Source organism: Procambarus clarkii, chromosome 79, assembly GCF_040958095.1.
Source record: "Procambarus clarkii isolate CNS0578487 chromosome 79, FALCON_Pclarkii_2.0, whole genome shotgun sequence".
In the NCBI taxonomy this organism is placed as follows: Eukaryota; Metazoa; Arthropoda; class Malacostraca; order Decapoda; family Cambaridae; genus Procambarus; species Procambarus clarkii.
Genome location: NC_091228.1, coordinates 11,319,968 through 11,339,897, shown reverse-complemented (window position 1 = coordinate 11,339,897; position 19,930 = coordinate 11,319,968). Strand labels below are relative to the sequence as shown.

Sequence of the window (19,930 nt, the reverse complement as noted above, 5' to 3'; positions counted from 1 at the left end):
TTTTTCGTGAATGTATTTCCCATTTTCAACCTCTGAATATTATCCTTTACCTGCAATTTGTTGTTTATGAATTTATAGAATAGACCTGGTTCTGTTTTACATTTGTCTGCAATCCCTTTTTCAAAATTTCTTTCTGCCTCTCTCCTCGCTGCCGTTTAGTTGTTTCTCGCATCTTTGTATCGCTGGTATGCTTGGTGTGTTACATATGGTATGCTGGTATCTGGTATGTTTGTGTGTGTGTGTGCACGCCTACCTAATTGTTCTCGCCTAATAATGCTTTCACGGGTTGAGTTACGGTTCTTCTGTGTGTGTGTGTTTGTCATATTTTTCGTTAGTGAATTGAAAACATTATTATTATTAATATTAACATCTTTATTGACAAAATTAATTACAATTTTGCCTAATCTGAGGATTTCGATTAGTCTTATTAAAGTGAGAATAATGCTGGTATTCACTGTCACGCAGGACAGAGGGGTCATACATAACACGATAGGTCTAAACTGTAGTCAGAAGTACATATATATATCATGGTTACAATCAATGGTTTAATGTATGGATATGTGAAAACACCTTTCTATTGTTCACTGCCACACAAGGCCAGGGATGGGTTCATAACTGATGCAGCTTAGAAGTAATATAAATAAATATTGTTCTTCATTCTTTAAAATGGACAAGCAAATTTTGGATAAACTGTTAGGATGTCATCCAGAACACCTGAGTCAATAAAATAGTTACACAGTTGGTGGTACAAGAGGCCAGGAGGTCTAAAGTCCTTTACGGCTTCACATTCAACAATATAGTGTTCTAGTGAATGCATTAAAGGTTTATCACAGAGTTTACAATCTGAGTATTCTGGTAGTGGCTCAGCCTCACTAACCTGCCAAATGTGTCTATAGCCAAGGCGAATTCGCGCAATGACTACATTACATTGCCTGGTCCGGTTACTGTGCTGACCATACAAATACCTATCATTACAAAACTTGGCATAACTTTTAATACTGCAGTTTTCAGGTCTCTGGACATTTCTTAGTCTTCTAAATCTGAATTAATTTCTTTAATTTGTATGTTTCTAATAATTGCATTAGATAGTCCAAAGTCATAATCAATGTTTTCTTTCTTGCAAGCCTCATTGGCCAATCGATCTACAAAGTCATGTTTTCCAACTAAAACATTGAAAACAAATAGCAAAGGTGAATACAGGAGTTGACTACTTAAATGTCTATCATACATGTTCGTTTAAGGTATATGTTTCAGCTGTACTGAAAGTTTATCATTTTTTTTGTTAATTATTATTTTATGCAATTTTCATATTCTGACTCCTTTGGTTATCGTGTTGGAGTCTTGAGTGTTATATAGCGCATTATATCCAGCGACACAGACTGTGCTACATGGTCTTCCTGGCTTCTAGCGACACAGACTATGCTACACAGTCTTCCTGGCGTCCAGCGACACAGACTGTGCTGCACAGTCTTCCTGGCGTCCAGCGACACAGACTGTGCTACACAGTCTTCCTGGCGTCCAGCGACTCAGACTGTGCTACACAGTCTTCCTGGCGTCCAGCGACACAGACTGTGCTACACAGTCTTCCTGGCGTCCAGCGACACAGACTGTGCTACACAGTCTTCCTGGCTTCCAGCGACACAGACTGTTCTACACAGTCTTCCTGGCGTCCAGCGACACAGACTGTGCTACACAGTCTTCCTGGCTTCCAGCGACACAGACTGTGCTACAAAGTCTTCCTGGCTTCCAGTGACACAGACTGTGCTACACAGTCTTCCAGTGACACAGACTGTGCTACACAGTTATAGAGAGAACAGCTTCTGTGGCTAGCAGGAACGGATCCAGAATACTAATCATGAGAGACTTCAACCATGGGAAGATAGATTGGGGAAACAGAGACCCACATGGAGGCCCAGACACATGGAGAACTAAGCTGCTGGATGTGGCAACAAGAAACTTTCTAAGTCAACACGTCAAGGGACCGACAAGAATGAGAGGAGGGGATGAACCAGCCTTGCTTGATCTGATATTTACCCTAAATGAGTTGGATAAAAGGAAAGTTAAGTTGGAAGCCCCCTTGGGAATGAGTGATCATAGTGTTTTGAGCTTTGAGTACCTGGTTGAGCTAGGAATTATCACCCCCAAGAAAGAACTGGGAAACAAAGGGCTGGCGTACCGAAAGGGAAACTATGAGGAGATGAATAAATTCCTATGGGATATACATTGGGACACAGAACTCGGAACCAAGTCCGTACAAGACATGATGGACTATGTCACCAAAAATGTCAGGAGGCTGTAAGCAGGTTTGTCCCAGCCCGACTGGAAAAAACAGAGAAGCAAAGGAAGAATCCGTGGTTTAATAGGGAATGTATGAAAGCAAAGGAGCGGAACAAAAGGGAATGGAGGAACTTCCGTAATAACAGAACACCAGAAAGTAGAGAGAGAGATACCAGAGAACCAGGAACGAATATGTTAGTGTGAGAAGAGCAGCTGAGAAAAGGTATGAAAATGATATAGCTAATAAAGCCAAGACCGAACCAAAGCCAAGACCGAGCCAAGACACAGTCACATCAGGAGGAAGACAACAGTGAAGGAACAGGTGATGAAACTTAGGGTGGGCGAGGACAGGTACACAGAGAATGACAAAGAGGTGTGTAAAGAACTCAACAAAAGGTTCCAGGAGGTCTTTACAATGGAAGAGGGAGAGGTCACGGCGCTAGGAGAGGTGGCAGCAAACCAGGTGACCTTGGATAGGTTCGAAATTACAAGAGATGAGGTTAAGAAGCACCAATTGGAGCTGGATGTGAGAAGCTGTTGGGCCGGACGGAATCTCACCATGGGTATTGAAAGAGTGTGCAGGAGCACTTTGCTTGCCACTCTCCATAGTGTATAGTAGGTCACTGGAAACGGGAGATCTACCAGAAATATGGAAGACTGCTAATGTAGTACCAATATACAAAAGGGTGACAGACAAGAGGCACTGAACTACAGGCCAGTGTCCTTAACTTGTATATAATGCAAGGTGATGGAGAAGATTGTGAGAAAAAACCTACTAACACATCTGGAGAAAAGAGACTTCGTGACAACCCATCAACATGGGTTCAAGGAGAGTAAATCTTGCCTTACAGGCTTGATAGAATTCTACGATCAGGTGACAAAAATTAAGCAAGAAAGAGAAGGATAGGCAGACTGCATTTTTTTGGACTGTCGGAAAGCCTTTGACATAGTACCCCATAAAAGGTTGATGCATAAGCTGGAGAAACAGGCAGGAGTAACTGGTAGCGTGCTCCAGTGGATAAGGGAGTACCTAAGCAATAGGAAGCAGAGAGATACAGTGAGGGGTGAGACCTCAGAATGGCGTGAAGTCACCAGTGAAGTCCCACAGGGCTCTGTTCTTGGGCCTATCCTGTTTCTGATATACGTAAAAGATCTCCCAGAGGCAATAAACTCATTCCTCTCAATGTTTGCTGAAGACGCCAAAATTATGAGAAGGATTAAGACAGAGGAGGACAGCTTGAGGCTTCAAGAAGACCTGGACAAGGTGCAGGAATGGTCGAACAAATGGCTGTTAGAGTTTAACCCAAGCAAATGTAATGTAATGAAGATAGGGGTAGGAAGCAGGAGACCAGATACAAGGTATCATTTGGGAGATGAAATACTTCAAGAGTCAGAGAGAGAGAAAGACCAGGGGGTTGATATCATGCCAGACCTGTCCCCTGAAGCTCATATCAAGAGGATAACATCAGCAGCATATGCCAGGTGGCTAACATAAGAACGGCCTTTAGAAACTTGTGTAAGGAATCTTTCAGAACATTATATACCACATATGTCAGACCAATCCTGGCGTATGCGGCTCCAGCATGGAGTCCATGTCTAGTCAAGCATAACATTAACTGGAAAGGTTCAAAGGTTTGCCACCAGACTAGTACCCGAGCTGAGAGCTATGAACTACGAGGAGAGACTACGGGAATTAAACCTCACTTCGTTGTAAGACAGAAGAGTTAGGGGGGACATGATCACCACATTCAAGATTCTCAAGGGTATCGACAGGGTTGATAAAGACAGGCTATTTAACACCAGGGGCACACGCACTATGGGACACAGGTGGAAACTGAGTGCCCAAATGAGCCACAGAGATATTAGAAAGAACTTTTTTAGTGTCAGAGTGGTTGACAAATGGAATGCATTAGGAAGTGATGTGGTGGAGGCAGACTCCATTCACAGTTTCAAGTGTAGATATGATAGAGCCCAATAGGCTCAGGAACCTGTACACCTGTTGATTGACGGTTGGGAGGCGGGACCAAAGAGCCAGAGCTCAACCCCCGCAAGCACAACTAGGTGAGTACAACTAGGTGAGTACAGTCTTCTAGGCTTCCAGCGACACAGACTGTGCTACACAGTCTTCCTGGCTTCCAGGGATACAGACTGTGTTAGGCTTTGCTCCTTCTTCTAACAGTGACTTACGATAATGTCTAACCTCCTCATTCTAACTTAAGTCATGCCATTCATAGATCATCCTGGAGCGGTAACTGCTTCAAGTCACTCAAAACATTAATGATGCCATTCATTCTTATGTGTCTACTGTCTTGGTTTAGGTGTCTGTGAGGGTGCAGGAGAGTGAGGAGTACCAGATCTTGGAGGAGGCGACCTGAGCAGATTGTCCTCGGGAAGCGTAGCTCTTGTGTCCCGGCACAGGACAAGGTCGTTCACATAGTGAGGATCAAACCCCTGGTGATCGGAGAAGTCAACATTAGCGTAGCTGCCTTCGTCGACCATGAGTACTCTCAGCCCTGCGGCTCCGGTGATTCATCCATCAACAGAAGGTCAGCAAAATATTCCTTCTTTCCTCACTACTCACCAGCATTCAAGTCATGATGAGGATTTTTAATAATAATAATAATAATAATAATAATAATAAAAATAATAATAATAATAATAATAATGATAATAATAATAATATTAATAATAATAATAATAATAATAATAATAATAATAATGATAATACACAAGTAAATAATCTTTATGTGATATATCTCTGATAAAATCAATTTGAGCAATGCCGCAGAGTGATGAACTCCATTACCTTGCCTGAGTGCATAGGGATTATCCTTTGCCCCTGCCAGAGTGCATGGCAGATTATCCATAGGTAATGGATAATCCGCATGCACTCTGGCTGGGGAGATGAGGCTGCAGAGTTGGGGAGCTTCATGCTCTCCTCTGCAGGCTGAGGTTCTGTTCTTTGGTCACTGGTGGGCGGTTTGTTCGGTTGTTGTCTTCTACTTCTCTGGCCAAGAATGATTCAGGTGGTTCGCGGAGGGGTCCCGAGATGACTGATGCCTGGCAGGTCTGCGTGCTCCCGGTTCTGCCTCGTGGGTGCTATGTTGGCTGACCCCACTCCCTGGGTATCCCGTTCTTTGTGTCTGGAAAGCTAAGCAGCTTGTGGTCTGCCCTCAGGCCTCTGATATTCGTAAATATGCAGCTTTGGCTGCATTTTTTTCTTTAAAAATGTCGAGGACTTTGGGGCTTAGAGGTTTACATGGTTTAACCGGGTCTTGTGGGCCCAACACAGTGGGCTCAGTATCCAAGAACAGCGTCAATTCAACGCCGAATCAACGTCATCAACGTTTAATTTACATTGATAATGCTGATGCATCGTCGAACTCGCACCACTCTTGGATATCGTGCTCACTGGGGATTTGGTGAAAGTTCCTGGTCCCAGTCGGTCTTGTTTGACCTAAGACCTGACGTTTCTCCTCATCCTCCCTGATTAGTTCCTTGTTTGCCGTCTGCTCTTTAGTAAGCTTCAAGAAGCCATGAAGCGGCTCCTCCCACAAAACTATCATTGAATATAATAAAACGCCTCGTTCTGGTGGCTCCCAGACTCCATCCCTGCTAGGTTAGTTAGTTCCTTGTACATCACTCCGAACTGACCTGCAACAGGCTCTTGGCAGGGGCTTCGAGCCGATTGGTGCCGGCCATAAGTATTAACGGGCGTGAGCTAGTTTTGAGTGAACAAATTGTTTGGAATGAATAGTTTGGCAGGTTGTCTATCAAGTTTGACTGACTTTCTGGATGGATTCCTCAGTGAGGATGTTGACAAGTCACCTACTTCTTGCACCTCACTCAAGAGGCCAGGTTCTGGCTTTGATCTCCATATAACATCTGATTTTTCTATCTACTCTGTGATTGTAAAAAAGTAAAGCAAAGTAAGGAAGAAAGGAGGGGATAAGGTTGGATAACATGGATAAAGTTGAGGGGGGAACTAAGGTAGAGAGAAGCGAGTGGGGATAGTAAACGGGGAGCGAACTGGAAGAGTGGAGGTAGGAGGAATGAAGGAAGTAGGAGGGGGGAGGAAGGAGGGATAAGCAGGAGTAGGGTGAGTAGACAAGACTGTTATTCTGTTATACTATCTATGATGTTATACTATACTGATATTCTAAGATGTTCTGATGTTTGCTGCCACCACCTGTCATTGAAACTAAATATAAATTCCACTTAAACAATGTGACAGGAGTACTGTTTAATTTATCACTTTCTAAATAAATTCCTAAGTAAACCCGACTGGTTAAGTGAGGCGAGGTGGCGCGCGAGCTCCTCTCATCAAGCCACACCTTCCCTCACTCACCTCACGGTGCCCTCACTCTCGTTTCTACCTTGTTCATCTCGTTATTTCTCTAGTCTTAACTCTTACTTGTGGGGACATTGGTTCAAAGAGAGGACTGAACAAAAGTCAAGCTTGTTATTCTACACATAGACATTTATCGAATCAAATTATTTGAAATTATTTCAATTTCCAGCAATTGATATTTAACATTTTAACATCCAATTATTTAACATAATATTGACCAAATTAAAAAGGGGGGGGGGGGTCACCCACTCCATGCACGCCCACACCATACATTGCTAAATGGTTCAGACTCTACTAGCTTGTCACCACTAAGACACACTTCTGGTTTAAGACAATGCATAACTGAACTCTTACCTCACTAACAAGTTCACCCAGGGGTGGGTGATGGCTAATCACCAGCCCGGATGGAGGAGCTGGTTGGATGTACTCACCCTTGCAAAGGTTCCACTCTCACTGCTCAACAACCTCGCTGGCCGAGCCAGGGGTGGGTACTCTCGCAAGCCAGAACATGGCTTCTTTGTTGAAAGTACTGCCGTCAGCAAAGCTGTGCAGGCTCACCTCACCAACTACCACCTCGCTCTCGACTAACACGCACACACGTATACACTCACACACAATTACAACTCACAATTATACGTGAAAGAGTGCAAAATACTTGCACTGTTACATAAGTGCAAAATACTTGCACTGTTACATAAGTGCAAAATACTTGCACTGTTACATAAGTGCAAAATACTTGCACTGTTACATAAGTGCAAAATACTTGCACTGTTACATAAGTGCAAAATACTTGCACTGTTACATCCAGCAGGCCAAAGACCACTTGGTCTCCACCAGAAAAGAGACATTTCATTACATTTAGCACTTTTTCTAGATTTTTATCCCTTTTTTGTAAAAAGAAACTCGTAAAAAATAAAATAGAAAATTTTAAGAATAGTGAATAAGGGTAAACCAGAAACTAGAGATTAGCACACTCCAAGAGATACACTTAATTGCTTAATTCATCCAATACAATCGTAATAACTTTGTAATAGTTCTTCATAAACTAGATAAACAGTATGCTAGAATAAATAGAACGAGATGGTTTAAATACTTTCCTATAATCGTTTTCAGAGACTCACTGATAAAACCCATCACAGTGGAGGCCGAGGGGTTCCTGAGAGAGAAGACCTGGAGCAAGTACATCTGCTCTAAAGGTAAGGATTTATCATCATTGTTGTGTAGCCGTGTACCACCCTCAGTGATCAGTGTGACTGTCACCCTCAGTGATCAGTGTGACTGTCACCCTCAGTGATCAGTGTGACTGTCACCCTCAGTGATCAGTGTGACTGTCACCCTCAGTGATCAGTGTGACTGTCACCCTCAGTGATCAGTGTGACTGTCACCCTCAGTGATCAGTGTGACTGTCACCCTCAGTGATCAGTGTGGCTGTCACCCTCAGTGATCAGTGTGGCTGTCACCCTCAGTGATCAGTGTGACTGTCACCCTCAGTGATCAGTGTGACTGTCACCCTCAGTGATCAGTGTGACTGACACCCTCAGTGATCAGTGTGACTGTCACCCTCAGTGATCAGTGTGACTGTCACCCTCAGTGATCAGTGTGACTGTCATCCTCAGTGATCAGTGTGACTGTCACCCTCAGTGATCAGTGTGACTGTCACCCTCAGTGGTCAGTGTGACTGTCACCCTCAGTGGTCAGTGTGACTGTCACCCTCAGTGATCAGTGTGACTGTCACCCTCAGTGATCAGTGTGACTGACACCCTCAGTGATCAGTGTGACTGTCACCCTCAGTGATCAGTGTGACTGTCACCCTCAGTGATCAGTGTGACTGTCATCCTCAGTGATCAGTGTGACTGTCACCCTCAGTGATCAGTGTGACTGTCACCCTCAGTGGTCAGTGTGACTGTCACCCTCAGTGGTCAGTGTGACTGTCACCCTCAGTGATCAGTGTGACTGTCACCCTCAGTGATCAGTGTGACTGTCACCCTCAGTGATCAGTGTGACTGTCACCCTCAGTGATCAGTGTGACTGTCACCCTCAGTGATCAGTGTGACTGTCACCCTCAGTGATCAGTGTGACTGTCACCCTCGACGGCTCTGTAGAAGGTGGACGATGTACCGGATGTGCATGTAACATATTTGAACAGTCTTCTCTCGTACATACAACAATGAAGCGCGTCAATGACTGGGCAAGTACAACTCAAACCCAACTTGCAGGCATATACTTTGCCACTGAATTTTTAAAAGACAAAGGCAGTGGACTTATATACTGTGACTCGCAGAGTGCACTCCTGGCATTGAACGCACACAGTAGTGACACCCAGAAAATAGTCAGTGATATTCGAATGAATGTTTTAGCTGCCAAAGAATACAGATTTGAGATTAAATTCCTATGGATACCATCACATGTTGGCATCTCAAGGCATGACACTGTTAATATGCTTGCTAAGACAGCCTGCAGAAAACCAGTGGTAGAAATTGATATGGGTGTTTCATTAGCAGTGACAAAGAGAATACTTAAACAAATATCTATTGAAAATCTCACCGACCTAACAAATTCTCAAAGACCTGAAAGTTGTAGCATTAAATATTATGATAGATATCGTGAGGAGACATTCACATATGGGACTAATAGAACAAGAACCCGGCAATGTGATGTTATAGTGGCCAGAATACGCCTGGGATATAGACGTATCTGGCAGCTTTCTCAAAACCCAAATGTCGAGTACACAATGTGTCAACTTTGTGAAAGAGAAAACAAGAACTCTCTCGAACATTATATTGTAGAATGTTCCATACTGACTGACTTTCGCCCTCCTGGGCTAAGGTATGCTTAACTCTGTAATTACTATATGAGTACTGGAACACTTGATGATATATTGGACTTGTATCCAAGATTGATCATGTAATATATCAATCATACAATGTATATATATGATGTAACTATATAACCTGAGCTTGTAAAAGCACCTTCAGTGATTAAGTGCTTAATTGCACACTAGTTTCTTTACCAGCTACCTCACCCTGTCAGAGTAAATGAGACAAATGTATGTGAATGCATGTGTGTGTGTGTATATATGTATGTATATGTGTGTGTGAATGTATATGTATGGGTATAAAGTATATATGGAAGCTGATCAGAATTACATTTCACCTTTGAGCATGTACATTAATGACACTATGTAAAAGACACATCAAACACTTTATGTAGGGCATACGTAAATCTGTGTATCTATGTATTTACGTATGTAGGTTAGCTTAGCATTTTAAAAGCACCGAATCACCTTCTGTGGTTGAGTGTTCAATAAACCCTTGAACTATATGTTTAACACTTCTCTAACCCTGTCCATGGAGGATAGAAGAAAATGCATATATGCTGTTAATGCATTGTAAATGTGTGGCCACGTCTGTGGTAGAAAAAACCCTCAGTGATCAGTGTGACTGTCACCCTCAGTGATCAGTGGGACTGTCACCCTCAGTGATCAGTGTGACTGTCACCCTCAGTGATCAGTGGGACTGTCACCCTCAGTGATCAGTGTGACTGTCACCCTCAGTGATCAGTGGGACTGTCACCCTCAGTGATCAGTGTGACTGTCACCCTCAGTGATCAGTGGAACTGTCACCCTCAGTGATCAGTGTGACTGTCACCCTCACTGATCAGTGTGACTGTCACCCTCAGTGATCAGTGTGACTGTCACCCTCAGTGATCAGTGTGACTGTCACCCTCAGTGATCAGTGTGACTGTCACCCTCAGTGATCAGTGTGACTGTCACCCTCAGTGATCAGTGTGACTGTCACCCTCAGTGATCAGTGTGACTGTCACCCTCAGTGATCAGTGTGACTGTCACCCTCAGTGATCAGTCTGACTGTCACCCTCAGTGATCAGTGTGACTGTCACCCTCAGTGATCAGTGTGACTGTCACCCTCAGTGATCAGTGTGACTGTCACCCTCAGTGATCAGTGTGACTGTCACCCTCAGTGATCAGTGTGACTGTCACCCTCAGGGATCAGTGTGACTGTCAACACTCGGCTCGTTACTTAAGCTCTAGGCCCAACTCTACATTGGTGCTTCACGCGGCTAACGACCAGATCATTTTGCATGATCATATGCCATCAGTCCCATCTCTCTCTTACACTAGACTCCTTGAGATGTTTGGTGATATTGACCTTGTCATTATACTGATAACGATAATTAATAATAATAAACAGATAAATCACACTAATGTGATATATATCAGAGACTATCACCTGGAGCTGTTTAGTGACTGGTGACCAAGGCGCTGCCAGCCGCTTACTCCACCGCGGTACAATGGTAAGGTACAATGGTACAATGCCGCGTCGGCAGCTCACAGGCAAGGAAAAGGTGGTAGAAGAAGAATGCTTGAACAATGGGTAGAAGAAGGATGCTTAAATAGGGTACTGGAGAGAGGGGAAGATTGGAAAAGGTGTACAGGAGAGAAGGGGGGATCAACGGGGAGAAAGTTTGACATGGGAGGAGATGGGAAGAAAAGACGGGATAGGGGAAAGCGAGATGAGAAGGGGAAGGTTCGGAGATAGGGGCGAGGGAGACCCGAGCACAGCCGGGTATCCTCCTTTAGTATATCTGTAAAAGAGAATGTCTGCTTGTTAGTCTATCTTCGGTTGGAGGCGATGGTTGTAATTAGCCTCATTCAACTTTCCATGGTGAATTGTTATTGTATGGTAATCGTCAAAGGTGGATGCATTCGACCCCTCATGCCCCTCTTTAAGTTGGATTTGCTCCTGTTGCTACAAACACCGACTCTAAGGACAATCAAACCAATATTATTAATTTCATAGTTTGCTCACAAGCAGATTTCTCGGCTGTTACTGGATGGAGGGAGGTAGGATGGGAATGACAGAGAATTAGGGAGTTGGAGTGAGGAGGAGGGGTGGGGGGGGGGAGAGAGACCCGGACATCGCTGGGTACCCCATCTAGAGTTATATATGCTGTCCTCACACTGCTCTACCAAAATTTTGTTTCAGTGCTAGCCATTATTTTTGTATTAGAAATGACCTACACAAGACTTGTTTTAGGAAATACTCATTGTATATTGTTTAGATATTTGGTGAAGTATATTTGTTGTTGTTGCAGACTTTGAGACTGGCGAGGACTCGCTGGAGGCGTGGGAGCTGGAGACCCCACAGGTCATGGTGGAGGGGTCAGAGCGAGGCTGGGTAACGGCCGTCGGTGACCTCATCGCTCTCACACTCGAGGTACTCACTCACTCACTCATGTTCTCTGTGATAGTTATGTGTAAACCTTAAACCATAGGGACTATCTTGTTGAGAGATCAGTGTAACAAGGTGAGCAATATCCCCCCATATGTTGGTTACATACTAACATGCATCAGAGCAAACATTAGTGCAGCTCAATACCATTGTCAGGTAAGATATTCTGGGCTCTCATATCACCTGTTTGGGCATCATGATATCTTTATATACACTAATTGATTAAAATAAAAAATTATATGTCTTATCGACTTTCATGCTGGATACTATAGAACAATTAATGCTCCATTCTCTATTTTTATAAGATTTTGTGGTGTTCTTTCTTTGAAGTTAAATAAATTAATGAAACAATTATTTTTCAAATATTTTAAACAATAATTCAATCTCCGTTTTAATATCATCTTATATAGTTCATATAGTAGTCATTTTAAATATAATTTTCCTTCTGATTTGACATCACAAGAAATTATTACACTGTAATTTCTTGTGAAGTGAAAGAGACTTGCTGATGACACTAATAATAAAGTGTTGCATGCACTTTACATACACCGTGTTGCATGCATACAACGGTGGATGCTTGGTGCATGTGCAACGGCTTCTTAACACATTATAACCCAGAATATTTCCATAATTCCTTGAAGAATTTGGGGAGCCTGATCCGGATGCCGTACGGGTGTGGGGAGCAGAACATGATCAACTTCGTGCCCAACATCTTCATCATGCAGTACCTGAAGGCCTCCAACCAGACCACCCCGGAGACCACCAGGAGGCTCCTCACCTACATGAAGACCGGTAACCTCATTATTATCTCTATCTATGTAAGGACAGTTAGCCAATATTTCTGGATATGGTCGGTCTGAGGTCTGACAACGTGGGTGATGACTGGTCAGTACCTGCTGTCCCTCAAGCTAAGTAATGTTGTTGTTGTTTTAGATTCAGCTACTCGGAACAAAAGTTCCAAGCAGCACGGACTATGGTGATCCCGCATTAGTCATCAAAACTACGGCCCACAATGGTTCCTGGACGTGCCCATGTTTATAACCTGAGTTAATGCTAAACGCGTTAGTTTACTGTGAACAAGTGTGGGCCGGAGTTTACATGTGCTTCAGAACAACTCTGGCTGCCTCGTCAGCAAACTCTAACAATGTGGTATACGTCTCTTATTGATATCGTCGTCAGGCAGAGAGCCCGTACTTGGGCTTATTCCAGGTCCCCCGTAGTCAACTATAGCTAACCCTAGTGGCTCTACTACACTTTAGAAACTCTCGAGTACCTATTTACTGCTAGGTGAGTACCTAATTACTGCTAGGTGAGTATCTATTTACTGCTAGGTGAGTGAATTTAGGTGGATTTACACCTATTTACTGCTACTTGATTACCTATTTACCGCTAGGTAAACATCGTGAGCAGGGAAAAAATGTCCAACCGTTTCTGTCCGACCTAGAGAATAAATCCCGAGGTTATTAACCAAATACGTAGACCACTGTGCTAACAATAACCATTTGAAATTACACGAACCAAACTAAGGAAGGGAATTATCAGGAGATAGCGCCAAGTCATCACGACTATATAGCACTTGGAAGGGGTCAGGATAAGGATTTGGAATGGGACGGGGGAAAGGAATGGTGCCCAACCAATTGGACGGTCGGAGATTGAACGCCGACCTGCATGAAGCGAGACCGTCACTCTAACGTCCAGCCCAAGTGGTTGGGTACCAAACTAAGGAGGTATATGCTAATTATCACAATGATTATAATTGATAAAATACCTCTAAAACGCCGAAATTTGTACGCTACTGTCGATGGCATCCAGAGTGTGGAACACCGCGGGGAACAGATGCCGGGTTACCACTTGACTGGTATCTGACTGGCTCACCGTTACAGCTGGCTCATTGTTACAGCTGGCTCAGTTAGAGCTGGCACACGTTACAGCTGGCTCGACGTTATAGATGGCTCAGTTAGAGATGGCTCAACGTTACAGTTGGCTCACCGTTGCAGCTGGCTCACCGTTGCAGCTAGCACAAAGGTACAGCTTGCTCACCGTTACAGCTGGTAGGCAGTTGCAGCTGTAACGGTGGCAGCTGGCTCATCGTTACTGGAAATTATAAGAGTGTGGAAGTAGGCTACAGGGCAGACACAGCTTCAGAAGAGGAATTTCAAGATTTACATATCGTGAAAAATATGGTGAAGTCCAAGCTCTTATAATGGTAGATTTTAATCACTACACAATGGATTTTGGGTGAATGCAAAATCACAAGCCGAAGAGGAACAATTTCTTGGCCTGGTACAAGACTCATATTTTTTATTCAGCACGTGGTAGAGCCCACACGAGGCAGCAACATTCTGGACCTTGTGCTAACACCAGAGGAGGTCGTGGTCGATCAAACTCAGCAAGAGGAGAAGCTCGCCCCGTAATATTCTAAGATAGAACACAATTATAGAAACCCATATAAAGGTCTGGAACGATGACGTTCTAGACTGCTTTCGAGGAGTTCCTGTATGATGCAGTTCCTGTATCAGAATGATACAGAAACTGCAAAATATCTCTTGGTAGTCAGAGACGTGGAAGTTTCGTGGGGAAATTTAAAAAATTTAACACTGAGCTTGGATCTGAGTGAGTACCAAGAAGGAAAAGTAAAAGGAGGAGGTGGATGACGGGTTGTCACCAGTGCTATAACAGCAAGGCAAAACCTCTGAAAGAATTAAGAGTCCACCAGGAGGCACACGGGTTGACACATATAGAAGGGCTTTTATTTCTCTGCTCTGGGCACAAGAACAGGTAAAAGGAACTATGAAAGAAAACTTGCTCAAAACATAATGAAAGATCCAAAGTATATTTATGCCCACCAGAGAAGTAGAATAAAGACAAAAGACTCGATAGGACCCTTCGCAGATAAGTCCAACCAAATTTCAATTAATGATAAAAAGGCAGCCAACGTATATGAATACTTTACATCAGTGTTCACACTAGAAAGATTAGACAATTTAAAAAATACAAACAGATGTTTTAAGCAGAGGAAGAAAATGAATTAAGCAATATTCCGATAACGTGCAAAACAATCAGGAAGACCGTCGAAATACCCGTCGAAGTCCTGGGTAAATACTGGTATGGAAACATGTTTGTTGATTTGTGTTACAAATTTCGGGATACCGTAACAGACGTGTAGATCACTTAATTGTTTCTAGTGCAGGTGAGACATGTATATGGCTATTGGCTTTCTGTTGTTTCTTTAATTTTTATACTTTTGTTATAAGAGCGTGTTGTAGCGACTAGTTAATGTATTAGTTGGCGATAATTACATTAGTGGCTGCCTGCAGGGTACCAACGGGAGCTCCTCTACCGTAGAGGTGACGGCTCCTTCAGCGCCTTCGGCAACGCTGACGACTCCGGCTCCACCTGGTTGTCGGCTTTCGTCCTCAAGTCCTTCAGCCAGGCCCAACAGTTTATTGTGGTGAGTGGACCTCCTCTTGCTGTGTTTTACATTACTCTACACTCAAGCATTCATTCTAAGCCAATTGTTTCACGCCAAGCTAACTTGAACTTCCTAGTGTAAATGGCGGTCAACAGACGGAGCCCAACAGACGGAGCCCAACAGACAGAGCCCAACAGTTTATTGTGGTGAGTGAACCTCCTCTTGCTGTGTTTTACATTACTCTACACTCAAGCATTCATTCTAAGTCAATTGTTTCACGCCAAGCTAACTTGAACTTCCTAGTGTAAATGGCGGTCAACAGACGGAGCCCAACAGACGGAGCCCAACAGACGGAGCCCAACAGACAGAGCCCAACAGACAGAGCCCAACAGACAGAGCCCAACAGACGGAGCCCAACAGACGGAGCCCAACAGACAGAGCCCAACAGACAGAGCCCAACAGACGGAGCCCAACAGACGGAGCCCAACAGACAGAGCCCAACAGACGGAGCCCATCAGACGGAGCCCAACATACAGAGCCCAACAGACAGAGCCCAACAGACGGAGCCCAACTGACGGAGCCCAACAAACGGAGCCCAACAGAGGGAGCACAACAGACAGATCCCAACAGGCGGATCCCAACAGACGGAGCACAACAGACGGAGCACAACAGATGGAGCCGAACAGACGGATCCCAACAGACGGATCCCAACAGACGAGTCCCAACAGACGGAGCCCAACAGACGGAGTCCAACAGACGGATCCCAACAGACGGATCCCAATAGACGCATCCCAACAGACGGAGCCCAACAGACGGAGTCCAACAGACGGATCCCAACAGACGGAGCCCAACAGACGGAGTCCAACAGACGGATCCCAACAGACGCATCCCAACAGACGCATCACAACAGACGGAGCCCAACAGACGGAGTCCAACAGACGGATCCCAACAGACGGAGTCCAACAGAAGGATCCCAACAGACGGAGCACAACAGACGGATCCCAACAGACGGAGTCCAACAGACGGAGCCCAACTGACGGATCCCAACAGACGGATCCCAACAGACGGAGCCCAACAGACGGAGTCCAACAGACGGATCCCAACAGACGGAGCCCAACAGACGGAGTCCAACAGACGGATCCCAACAGATGGAGCCCAACAGACGGATCCCAACAGACGGAGCCCAACTGACGGAGCCCAACTGACGGAGCCCAATAGACGGAGCCCAACTGACGGAGCCCAACAGACGGAGCCCAACAGATGGAGCCCAACAGACGGAGCCCAACAGACGGAGTCCAACAGACGGATCCCAACAGATGGAGCCCAACAGACGGATCCCAACAGACAGAGTCCAACTGACGGAGCCCAACTGATGGAGCCCAACTGACGGAGCCCAACTGACGGAGCCCAACAGACGGAGCCCAACAGACGGATCCCAACAGACGGAGCCCAACTGACAGAGCCCAACAGACGGAGCCCAACTGACGGAGCCCAACTGACGGAGCCCAACAGACGGATCCCAACAGACGGAGCCCAACTGACGGAGCCCAACAGATGGAGCCCAACAGACAGAGCCCAACAGACGGAGCCCAACAGACGGAGCCCAACAGACAGAGCCCAACAGACGGAGCCCAACAGACGGATCCCAACAGATGGAGCCCAACAGACGGATCCCAACAGACGGAGCCCAACTGACGGAGCCCAACTGACGGAGCCCAATAGACGGAGCCCAACTGACGGAGCCCAACAGACGGAGCCCAACAGACGGAGCCCAACAGACGGATCCCAACAGATGGAGTCCAACAGACGGAGCCCATCTGACGGAGCCCAACAGACGGAGCCCAACAGACGGAGTCCAACAGACGGATCCCAACAGATGGAGCCCAACAGACGGATCCCAACTGACGGAGCCCAACAGACGGAGCCCAACAGACAGAGTCCAACAGACGGATCCCAACAGACGCATCCCAACAGACGCATCACAACAGACGGAGCCCAACAGACGGAGTCCAACAGACGGATCCCAACAGACGGAGTCCAACAGAAGGATCCCAACAGACGGAGCACAACAGACGGATCCCAACAGACGGAGTCCAACAGACGGAGCCCAACTGACGGATCCCAACAGACGGATCCCAACAGACGGAGCCCAACAGACGGAGTCCAACAGACGGATCCCAACAGACGGAGCCCAACAGACGGAGTCCAACAGACGGATCCCAACAGATGGAGCCCAACAGACGGATCCCAACAGACGGAGCCCAACTGACGGAGCCCAACTGACGGAGCCCAATAGACGGAGCCCAACTGACGGAGCCCAACAGACGGAGCCCAACAGATGGAGCCCAACAGACGGAGCCCAACAGACGGAGTCCAACAGACGGATCCCAACAGATGGAGCCCAACAGACGGATCCCAACAGACAGAGTCCAACTGACGGAGCCCAACTGATGGAGCCCAACTGACGGAGCCCAACTGACGGAGCCCAACAGACGGAGCCCAACAGACGGATCCCAACAGACGGAGCCCAACTGACAGAGCCCAACAGACGGAGCCCAACTGACGGAGCCCAACTGACGGAGCCCAACAGACGGATCCCAACAGACGGAGCCCAACTGACGGAGCCCAACAGATGGAGCCCAACAGACAGAGCCCAACAGACGGAGCCCAACAGACGGAGCCCAACAGACGGAGTCCAACAGACGGATCCCAACAGATGGAGCCCAACAGACGGATCCCAACAGACGGAGCCCAACAGACGGAGCCCAACAGAGCCCAACAGACGGAGCCCAACAGACGGATCCCAACAGATGGAGCCCAACAGACGGATCCCAACAGACGGAGCCCAACTGACAGAGCCCAACTGACGGAGCCCAATAGACGGAGCCCAACTGACGGAGCCCAACAGACGGAGCCCAACAGACGGAGCCCAACAGACGGATCCCAACAGACGGAGTCCAACAGACGGAGCCCATCTGACGGAGCCCAACAGACGGAGCCCAACAGACAGAGTCCAACAGACGGATCCCAACAGATGGAGCCCAACAGACGGATCCCAACTGACGGAGCCCAACAGACGGAGCCCAACAGACGGAGTCCAACAGACGGATCCCAACAGATGGAGCCCAACAGACGGATCCCAACAGACAGAGTCCAACTGACGGAGCCCAACTGACGGAGCCCAACTGACGGAGCCCAAATAACGGAGCCCAACAGACGGAGCCCAACAGACGGATCCCAACAGACGGATCCCAACAGACGGAGCCCAACTGACAGAGCCCAACAGACAGAGCCCAACTGACGGAGCCCAACTGACGGAGCCCAACAGACGGATCTCAACAGACGGAGCCCAACTGACGGAGCCCAACAGATGGAGCCCAACAGACAGAGCCCAACAGACGGAGCCCAACAGACAGAGCCCAACAGACAGAGCCCAACAGACGGAGCCCAACAGACGGAGCCCAACAGACAGAGCCCAACAGACGGAGCCCAACAGACGGATCCCAACAGATGGAGCCCAACAGACGGAGCCCAATAGACGGAGCCCAACTGACGGAGCCCAACAGACGGAGCCCAACAGATGGAGCCCAACAGACGGATCCCAACAGACGGAGTCCAACAGACGGAGCCCATCTGACGGAGCCCAACAGACGGAGCCCAACAGACGGAGTCCAACAGACGGATCCCAACAGATGGAGCCCAACAGACGGATCCCAACAGACAGAGTCCAACTGACGAAGCCCAACTGACGGAGCCCAACTGACGGAGCCCAACTGACGGAGCCCAACAGACGGAGCCCAACAGACAGATCCCAACAGACGGAGCCCAACTGACGGATCCCAACAGACGGAGTCCAACAGACGGAGTCCAACAGACGGATCCCAACAGACGGAGCACAACAGACGGATGCCAACAGACGGAGTCCAACAGACGGAGCCCAACTGACGGATCCCAACAGACGGATCCCAACAGACGGAGCCCAACAGACGGAGTCCAGCAGACGGATCCCAACAGACGGAGCCCAACAGACAGAGTCCAACAGACGGAGCCCAACAGACTGAGTCCAACAGACGGATCCCAACAGACGGAGCCCAACAGACGGAGTCCAACAGACGGATCCCAACAGATGGAGCCCAACAGACGGAGCCCAACTGACAGAGCCCAACAGACGGAGCCCAACAGACGGAGCCCAACAGACGGAGCCCAACAGACGGAGCCCAACAGACGGAGTCCAACAGACGGATCCCAACAGATGGAGCCCAACAGACGGAGCCCAACTGACGGAGCCCAACAGACGGAGCCCAACAGACGGAGCCCAACAGACGGAGCCCAACTGACGGAGTCCAACAGACGGATCCCAACAGACGGAGCCCAACAGACGGAGTCCAACAGACGGATCCCAACAGATGGAGCCCAACAGACGGAGCCCAACTGACGGAGCCCAACAGACGGAGCCCAACAGACGGAGCCCAACAGACGGAGCCCAACTGACGGAACCCAACTGACGGAGCCCAACAGACGGAGCCCAACTGATGGAGCCCAACTGAGAGAGCCCAACAGACGGAGCCCAACAAACGGAGTCCAACTGACGGAGCCCAACTGACGGAGTCCAACTGACGGAGCCCAACAGACGGAGCCCAA

General features: G+C 47.1%; 1 protein-coding gene across 1 annotated transcript in view; it reads left to right on the top strand.

Moving 5' to 3' along the window:
* LOC123751416 (alpha-2-macroglobulin-like) overlaps positions 1-19,930 on the top strand; it is a 622,101-nt gene that overhangs the window by 561,749 nt on the left and 40,422 nt on the right. Inside the window, 6 exon segments of the mRNA XM_069314540.1 lie at positions 4,596-4,642; positions 4,644-4,823; positions 7,742-7,824; positions 11,741-11,862; positions 12,519-12,669; positions 15,195-15,328. Of these exon segments, the coding sequence (XP_069170641.1) occupies positions 4,596-4,642; positions 4,644-4,823; positions 7,742-7,824; positions 11,741-11,862; positions 12,519-12,669; positions 15,195-15,328 (717 nt within the window).